The sequence below is a fragment of the Cottoperca gobio genome, chromosome 21, assembly GCF_900634415.1.
Source record: "Cottoperca gobio chromosome 21, fCotGob3.1, whole genome shotgun sequence".
Classification (NCBI taxonomy): Eukaryota; Metazoa; Chordata; class Actinopteri; order Perciformes; family Bovichtidae; genus Cottoperca; species Cottoperca gobio.
In genome coordinates this window covers 17,541,758-17,551,814 of record NC_041375.1, presented here as the reverse complement: position 1 = coordinate 17,551,814, position 10,057 = coordinate 17,541,758, and the positions used below count along the sequence as shown (strand labels likewise).

Sequence of the window (10,057 nt, the reverse complement as noted above, 5' to 3'; positions counted from 1 at the left end):
ATGGCGTCTGTTATTTTACAACATGTTATTACATCTATTTTACGAGGACTCTGTAAGTCTATAAAGCATTTAACTAGCATTGAGGGTATCAGGACAATATTAGAAGACTTTTCTCCAACATTAAGACACGGAGTGTTTGTGTACTGTGCAAGTGTGTGTGTGTGTGTGTGTGTGTGTGGGGGGGGGGGGAAATATGTCTTATTCTTTTTTTTTTTTGAGCTGCTTGTATTGTTGAAAAAAAATCATTTGCATTCATTTGAGCGGTTGCTTTCTCCCTCCAGTCACATCTGATGGGGCTTTTTATTATTTGTGAAATGAAAAGCTAAATTAAACCTGACGAGGAAAAAAAAAAGAGAGCAAGGGCAGGATTGATTTACTCGCTGTATTGGTAAATATGACCACGTGATCCATGTAACCAATCCCTGTAGATGCAGGCCAGCAAAAATACTATGATTGTTCATAGAGGGAAGCTTCCCGTAACAGTGCAACCCTTATTATATGAGTAGGAAGAGATCAAAAATGTCTTCCAGTGGCACTCTCAGTAACTGCTATGTGGACGCTATAATGGGGCAGGAGCCGGAGGATGTGTACGGTGCTCGCTTTATTCAGGCTCCACACACGGTGACCCCGAGGCCGCCAGGTGCTGGGGACAACGCAGACTTCTCCTCTTGCAATTTTGCACCAAAGTCCGCCGTTTTCTCGTCGTCTTGGTCCTCGGTTCACCCGCAGGGGATTTATCATCCGTATGTGCACCACCACCACCACCACCAGTCCCACCTCCCCGCCTCGGACGGTAGATATGTCGGCGTTCGCTCCTGGATGGACCCCATCTCCAACCACGTTTCGTTCGCCGGATTTCACTCCAGCAGTCGTCCGTACGGGACAAAGCCAGAGGTCTTGCCACCGAAAGCTACAGAGTGCGACACGTTGGAGGCAGAGGCTCGGCCGCTCGCCGGTGAATTCGCTTGTGGAGTATCGGAGTGTCCAGAAAAAGCGACCAAAGAGCACAGTGGAAGTGAGCTTTCGAGCCACAGCGAGCCCAAAGAGGAGAAACAACAACAACTTGACCCAAGTAAGTAAACGAAATAGCCAATCCTGATTTACAACCCTAAGAACTGTATGAGCTGGGTGTGTAAAACTGGAGGTTTTACTAACCTATAAAAGTGTCTCGTACTATACCTCGGCTCCGAAAGGGAAAAAAACCCGCCCTGCTCGGGTTATTACAGGGAATCCAAAAGTTGTTCATGTCACAGGACGCCCAAAATAGCAATATTGCTCCTTTATTTGAGATTTTACCTGAGTTAGACTTTAGGGATATATATATATAGATATGCTATTTTCTTTGTTATGTTATTTTACCTACCAGTACAAACAGGAACACATGTAATGGAAATAGTCGTCTTTGCGCATTGTCCAACACATTAAACAATTTCTCATTTTGCTTTTACTTTTCTGCAACCACACCAGTGTCCTTACAAGTCCCCGAATCACAATTTAGGAACCATTTATTTGAAGTTTAAAATAAATAAAAACATCCCCATCACATGTGTCTTTACTTCATATACATCTGTTTTTCAGGCAACCCTGCAGCAAACTGGATTCACGCACGCTCCACGAGAAAGAAGCGATGCCCGTACACAAAATATCAGACTTTAGAGCTGGAGAAAGAGTTCCTGTTCAACATGTATTTGACAAGAGACCGACGCTATGAAGTGGCCCGCATACTCACTTTAACCGAGAGACAAGTGAAGATCTGGTTCCAGAACAGGAGGATGAAAATGAAGAAGATGAACAGAGAGAGGAGCGGCAAGGATCACCTATGAAATCACAGCCATTTGACACATTTGTACCAATGAAGCCATCTGAACAATTAAATTCATTTTGGTAGGAGCCTCGGTAGCCATTTTCATTTTTAGATCCTCTAGCTATAGTGTAATATTGCGTGTCAGTGTCATAACGTGTTGGACGGATATAGGCTACATGAAAATCACATGTGCAGGAATTTGTCTTAGTGAGATTCAGACAGGATCCGTCAAATACTGTTTCATGTAATAGTTTCTGTTTTACAATTTACACACAAGCAGGCGAGCAGTTTGTCAGATTTGTTGAGCCCCCCCCCCCCCCCCCTCCTTCAGTAGGAAACGTGCCTATGTGTATTGCTTATAGTTAAGAATTTGTAGTTGTATATAAAACATTTTCACAGCTCAAGTACTTGACTGCTGTCTGTTGTCGGTACACACACGATGAGATACTGCGTCAGTAAGCGTGCATTGAACCATTTTCACAAAGACTTTTAAATTGTGGCCCATAAGGTGTGTGAATTAAACATCTAGGCGCGTGCGTTTTGCTTTCTCACAAACCATAACAAATGATCCTTTAAAAAATATATTTTTTACTTCAGACAACAATGAGTAGATTAACATGTTTTCCTTTAATTTATTTAACAACTTTACACGGTTGTGGCATGCTGGTGGGTGATTTCATTTAAGTAGACATATTAGATTTTTTAATATAAATAAATAGAATTAAATAAAACCCTGAAGCCTTGTTTTTGGTCAGACTGCTACTGCAGTAAAATGTTTTACAGCAGCACATTTTTAGCATGCAACTCAACATTTAACACAATAGTCAGTGTTTGATAGATTTTACAATTTTCTTGTTTGCAGTTATAAGTGATAAGCAGTCGATAGTGATCGATACGCTGCAGAGAAATGTACTCAAATCACCCTTACATTCTCTTACATAGGCCTACTGTTTAAAATGGTTTTAAACCGTGGATTTGAAACGTAGAAGAACAAAAGTGTTTACGATTGGGAGAGGTGTTGCGGCGGATTTCCAATTTATTGTTCAACTTGTACGAATAATTACTTTAAAGCAGGAAGAAACGTGGTCCAATAAAGCTATAGAAATGGCTAGACGTCTGGCCTAAATGAGTTTATGGTGCTGGCCAGTAATTACACTCTCCTTTGAAACTCTCTTTATCTCGGGCCTTTGCGTCTGTTGCTGACAAACAGAATGTAGACACTTTTCCACAGGGTGTCTGGTCGATGAATTGTTTTAGAGGAAATCACCCCCACCTTAATGGTCACGTTTATTCACCAACTGCACTTCCCACCGATGGGAAAAAAAACTTAACTTTGACTGATGTCCGATGCAGTTTTTCCTTCTGGTTAGTTTATTTTATACTGAAATGTAAAACCAGGCAATGTGTCCTAATGTTTAACTTACACAGGCTGCAACAGAGGAAACAAAATTAGACCATGATCGTTATGGATGCTGTTAGAAATGTGTGTAAATTAATTAATGATAACATTTGTAACGGAACTAGTCAAATCAAATGCAAAAAAAACCCTGAATTACTAAACTAAATACCTCTGCTGGAGCAGTAGGCTTCATTGGGGAAGTAATGAGAGCGCTAGAGGGCGATATTGGTCTTTTAGTCTCAGTTACAGCAATGCATTCACAGCTGGAACATGCAGGCAACACATGAGCCATACAGCATGCATTCATGGTTTATTCATTTATATATAAGAAAAGCTGTTCTGAAAGAAAACTAATAATTGATGTCTTTATCTCTGAACATCCTTTATACAACTGGAGGATGTCGGTTTGTGAACATCTAAAAGTGTGGACATTTTAAAGCAGTGGCAATGATAATAACACAATTTACCGTTTTGAATCGAAATCTGTTGTTATTGGGGGAAAAACAAAATAGCACGCTTTTTTAACAGTTGCACATTTGAACATCTGAATGTTTTTTAATAGCCTATTGCAGGGTTTTTATTGTAATCTCGTGATATTATTCAAACCACACATCCCAGCGATATGTTACAGGTCTACATTTGCACAAAGCAGCAGCCGATTTTAATCGGTTCAGAAAAGGAGAAGCCTCAGTGCATCTTTTTACAGATGAATACAGGAACCAGTATAGTCAACTTTAAGGAATGCATTCCTGCTCTAAGGCCACACCCCCCTTTATTTGTATTTTAAATGACGGTGCAACGAAGAAGTCTGTTGTTGTCCTTGTAGTGTGAGGAAATGAAAATGTTGATGACAGACTAATATTTAATGAAAGCTCAGTAGTGACTCTGGAGGTACTAGACACTCAGAGACACTGTACCGTGTGCTGTTTTTCCCAGTACAATGCTCAAATTCAACTGTCATACTTAAGTATTGTGTTTAAATCACTGACATAAACAAAGCGTAAATATTTAAATATATTTAAAATATATTAAAAAAAAGCCTATCCGTGTAACAACATGATTCAAACCTATAAACAATTACCTCAAGTACGACACGTAATCATGTTTAGAATAATCAAATACAATACATTTGAGAAATAAATATTAAAATAGGCTATAATGGAGGTTTCTGTGACCCTACAACTTAGTAGTACAAACAAACTTTAGGCCCCTGAATGTACTTATTTCCATTCTGATGCGAAACCTGAACATGAAGCGTCAGGGCTGAGGATTTACTAAACACTGTCTTGTTATGTAGCATATTTTACTCGATGAAAATGCAGCGGTGCTGCTTTTCTTTCTCTTGCTGATGTGTTTTTATTCAGTCTGCAGTGGGAGAGTTAGAGGGGCCTTTACTTCAGTCGTCACCATAAAAAGTGTTTTTCACGAGTTGTTCAACGTATCCAAACAATGACAGTAAATGGCAGCGCTCAGACAGCAACTCGATGAAAAGAAAAATATTGAAGCAATTACAGGAAATGTTGAATGGATTGTTTAGCGTCTTGTGCAACATGTGTGATAAGTAGAGTGGACTGGCTGAAAACTTGACCCCGGAAAGACTATGTTCAGCTTCTTGATTTAAAATTACAACTACATGTTTGAACGCTGTTTACACGCACACAATAACGGGATCAAACAATTTCTTTGAAAACGAGAAAGATACAGTTATAGGGGAGAGGAGGAGGAGGAGGAGGAGGGGGGGGGATTTATGTCAACATGCCTATTCCATCCTTACTGTTCAGTACCCATATAGATAGTCATGTGTCACTTCCTCTACAGGTCATGAGTGGGGGTCACTCTGGTCATTAGCTAAAGTCATGTTACACCCCGTGCTGTGTTCCATAGTCACACTGTCCAGTGTTATTTCCGTGGAAGCTGTATCAAAGTAAGAGCTGTGAAAATGAGCTGTGGGCTAAAGTACGGAACACTTATAGCCTATATGATATGCTACCATCAAAGTCACAGACAATCAATGGACATATGAAAGAAGTTAACCTGGTTATAGCCATGCTCATGTGTGTGTGTGTGTGTGTGTGTGTGTGTGTGTGTGTGTGTGTGTGTGTGTGTGTGTGTGTGTGTGTGTGTGTGTGCATGCGCGTGCATGTGTGTGTAGCCTTAAATTAATCGTTCCTGTCAAGCACAAAGACCGGTGGAAGAAATAACAGTATCTATACCAGACTGTAAAAAAGAAAGAAAGTCCTGCATTAGAAATACAAGTAGGCCCTACGAATTATCAGCAACATGTAGGCTAATTAAAGTATCACAAGTCATGTTGCATTATTATTACTGATGCATATATATGTAACTATTTGAACAATTCTACTGTTAGGTAGTTTCATTTTTTTTTACATTATGAATTTATAAAACATGATAACAATGCATCAAGTAAAATCTTAAGTAACTAAAGCATTCAGATACTGTAGTTGGATAAGAAGTGCAATATTTCTCTAAACCATACATATATCAAATAAAGTATAGACGTACCTCAAATGTGTACTAAATAACAGTATTTGAGTAAATGTACTTTCGTTACACTCAACCACACTACCTGCAGAGTGCATTAAATATTCTCTGTATTGTGTCTATACCAACCCACTAACACACACCACAATAACTGTAAAACAGTTGACGTAATTTGACCAGCAGGTATTCTATAAGTTTTATAGAGACACACACACACACACACACACACACACACACACACACACACACACACACACACACACACACACACACACACACACACACACACACACACACACACACACACACACACACAGCATGGAACATCAATGCAACAATGTTTCATTAGTATGGAATGCATGGGTGGGGAGATTTTTAATGGCTCTGCGGTCTGCGGATCTGCGTAAAAACGTCATAAAAACTGATACAATCATCAGTACTCTGCTTAGTAATAACGACCCAAGTTCAGCATGTATCAGTCGTCTTTGATACTATTGTTCAAAGTTGTAAATCCATGTGTTTAGTATAAGCAAACATGATGTAAAGAAACTTGCATATTTTGGTTAATCGCCAAATAATCAGGCCACGCAGAAAGAACAATCAGAGCTTTGTGATGAAAGTGAAGCATATCATTTGATCATAGATAAAGTCACATTACCATAACATATATGTTCCTGTAAGGCACCTCTTTCTTTAAGCACGTGCCAAATTTCTTAGCAGATTTAGGCAACAATATAGGGACAATATTGTTTATGTTTAAAATGATTTACTAAAAAACAAGCCTTAGGGTATATGGACATTTAAACACGTTACAACATTACGCATACAATAGTTAACAGAACGAAAGAAGAGCCCAGCTGACACTGTAAACCGTGCTGTCCTTGTTGTTGCCACATCTTTATTAGTCCTGTGGTGTCCAACAATGTTGCAGCTGTGTGTGTAGCTTACCACCTCCACCACCATCCCCATGTTTCTTTTTTCTCTTCTCTATCAACTAACTCTGGGTTGGTTTTGTATTTCTAGTGCGTTTAACTCTTTGATTTGTGCAGCGCTTACTATCTAATTGGCTTGTTGCAGACACCATTTGTTTTCCCTCATCAAAGGAAATGGCAATGTGGTCAATATGAGCGCGCTAGATTTGTCTTTGGCGCTCCATCATTCATTTAACATACACTGGTACCACCACCGTATCACATACTGACGCTAATACCGTTCATCCAGTGCAACGTGGCCACTCTGTTACCATTAGTAACATCAAATAAAACATCATGTAAGAACAATGAGCAGACAAATAGTGCTGTATCTCTACAGTCTCTGCACCGAGACTAAAACGATGATAAGAGATTGTTTTCTCTCTCTAATAGAATGGCCTTGTGTAATGCAATCTCTTGGATTACACATGCACACATGCGCGCGCACACACACACACACACATACACGCACACGCAGAGCTATAAGACAGGAAACCAGACAGAGCCATAGCCTGACTATAAATCGCACAGTGCTGACTCTGGCATGCCACCAGATGAGCAAGAATGAAATGAAAGAAATTCCTTTTTGCTTTAGAATTATGCACATGGACGTGACAACAGTTTGCAATATTTAGCATTTAAATCTTGAGGGTCAGAAGCATAAAAGAAGTGTCATATGCCAGCTTTTATTTGTTTTAACTTCATATTTATGAATAGCAGCAGGCCTGTTAGAGGGCGTAGAGAGGATATGTGCAGGCACACACTTCAAAACACATTTTCTCGTCTTAAACAGTAACTGTTGAACATCAACATGTAAAAGGCCAATGTCATAATAGTTTACTATTTGAAGATACATTTTAGACTATTTGCTTTATGTACACACCATTATTATATGTAATTGAGCCTAATAAACCAGCTGGCTTTATCTTATGACATGTTGTTAACAGTTGGTGCATAGGCCGCTTACTGAAAATAACCCTGTATAACTCATGATTTTGTCCTTTTATTGCTGCAAAAAACTTCCGTTTGACACAAAAACCGTACAGAAACCGTCCCCTCTAATATATATATATATTTCTTAAATTAAAGTTAAACAGAAACGTTTCATTTTGAGTAAAGCAAACATGATTATTAAAGCGTTACATGATTTTGCCTACATTTGACATTAATATATATATTTGTTTTTATTATACTAACGAATTTGCTTTCTGTTGAAGCTAAAACTTGTTTAACTGCTCTTTTGCATCTCTTTAAGATGCAACATTTTATGGTTGAGTAATAGAAACAAAAAACAGGGGGGGAAACCCCTCTTGTTTTTCTCCAGAGGACGTGGAGGGGCTTCTGCTATTATGCGCAAAGATGGGGAGAACTGCTGCAGTCGAAATTCCTTTTTGTGAGAGGACAATTTACAACTTGGTAATAGACTTTTTTATGTGCCTCCATCGCCTGTCATTGGATGCCACTGGTCATGTGTGAGAGGCAAACGTCTTCATGGCTCTTTTCCTGATTTCCCAGGCGATTTTTTTCCCACTGCATTCTGCGTCTATGGCGTTCAAACCGATACGCCACGGTCGGCTTTCTTAAATATTACATTCGTTTCATAAACGTTTGATCAGCATATTTGCGACACTGTGCTACTCATTCTCCTGGATGACAAGAGGAGCATTTCAACTTTCTACACATCTAACCTCCTCCATACACACAGCAGCCCTGGCTATTCACTGCTTTATCAAAATGCACCGCAAAGGTAAACCTCCAAGAATAAACATGGATTACCTCCCGGCTATAGGTAAGCTTTCTGTGTGATAATGGACTTTAATAACGCTGTCTGCATGTGAAGTTTGACAGCTTCCTGTTTTTATTAGTCATGTAAATTAGCAGCAGGGTAATTAGGTAGTTTCACATGTTGCTAGATGTGTTGAAATAAATAAATATATACTTTAAACGCAGAGAATGTGAGTAATGATGTCAGTATTGATGAAAATGAAAAATGAAAATGTACTGCTACTCTGCTGCATGAATCAAAAGATGAATATTTTAAGAAATAATCAACTAGATTATTAAATGTTTCTTGGATATGTATTCATTGTGGCTCTTACCTTCTATTTCAAGATTATTCTGCAGAATATAGCTCGTGTTTAAAGTCGGTAATGTTGGTAGCAGTGTCTTTGGATGCACATAACTGACTGCAGTCATTTCCCCCATGAATTAGAAAACAGCGTCATGAATTGAACCAAACCTTCTCCATTTCGTTTTCAGTTTGGAGCAGCTTATTGCTCAACGACAAGCCTCTTATTCCTCAGTTTATGAAACCAATGTTACATTATTTTGCATTTCTTCAGCTACCAGACAAAACTGCATTGATCTAATGAACACCACTATAAGTTAACAAGCTGTTCATGTGTTAAAATGCGATACAGAACAAATCTGCTTTGCTATATTCTACATATACAAGCCTGGCAGTAGAAGATGAGTTTTACTGGCCGTTTTCAGCTGCCTGGAGATGGGGCCAACTGAACAAAGACAGTATTTCACTGTTGCCTGACAGGCAGCTGCGAAAGTATTTACAACCTTACTGCAATGCGGCAAAATGGACCCTAGAACACAGGCACAAGTAGAAGCCTGAAAAAATTGGACAGGGTTCACTTTGTGTTTTTCTATTTCGACAATGTGTATAACTTGCATAATTTCTGTGTTTGTTATATGTAATTATTTAGGACAATGTCAGACCGCAGGCCCAGAAACACATTTAAGCAGATAGCAGTTTCCATGAATGGAAGTGGTTTCCCCTGTTCAGTCTTATTTAAATCTCCCCAGAGATTCAGTCCAGTCTAATATTAGACTGTTTTATATTTATAGTGTGACATAGTAAGATCTTTGTAAACAAATACTTTCTTCATATCAACTTATATGAAAACTAAAAGGTACAATAGCTGTTATTTATTTATTTTTCGTTCTCTACTTAGATAAAATAAAAATTATTATTATTGTTTTGTATCATTATCAACATCATCACGAGCATTTACGTTTGATTCGCTTTATCTGCTTAATACGTAATGATATAAAAAAAAAACATGCCCATATTCCCGTTTCAGATTCAGTCTACATATCTACAAATACAATTCCAAAAATCAAGCAGGACAATTTTGCAAAAGACTGAGATTAATCTTCTTGTGTCAAATGCAGTTTAATTGGTTTCAAAAACTTAATTAAAAAAGTCTTAAATCAAGTGTTATCAGCCCATTTGCTCTGAAAGACCTTCACACTTATTTAAACGGACACTGGAATACACTCATTTGCATTTTCAATCAGCAATTTCTTTCCCCTTCTTGCACAGCTGTATCATTTTCATCAAACATAAGATTAGGTGAAATTACTCGT

At 38.6% G+C, this 10,057-nt stretch overlaps 1 protein-coding gene across 1 annotated transcript; it reads left to right on the top strand.

Annotated features, from left to right (window-relative positions):
- Window positions 1-456: 456 nt before the first annotated feature.
- On the top strand, window positions 457-1,891 carry hoxd9a (homeobox D9a). Its single transcript, XM_029459165.1, has 2 exons — window positions 457-1,072; window positions 1,579-1,891. Exons 1-2 carry the CDS (start codon window positions 499-501, stop codon window positions 1,821-1,823), a joined length of 819 nt encoding a protein of 272 aa, XP_029315025.1. The 5' UTR covers window positions 457-498; the 3' UTR covers window positions 1,824-1,891.
- Window positions 1,892-10,057: the final 8,166 nt, after the last annotated feature.

Excerpts from the sequence above, each read along its gene's own strand:
- hoxd9a (XM_029459165.1), top strand. The coding sequence starts at position 499 with ATGAGTAGGAAGAGATCAAAAATGTCTTCCAGTGGCACTCTCAGTAAC. Across the intron at positions 1,073-1,578 it reads ACAACAACAACTTGACCCAA|GCAACCCTGCAGCAAACTGG; the intron begins GTAAGTAAACGA and ends TCTGTTTTTCAG.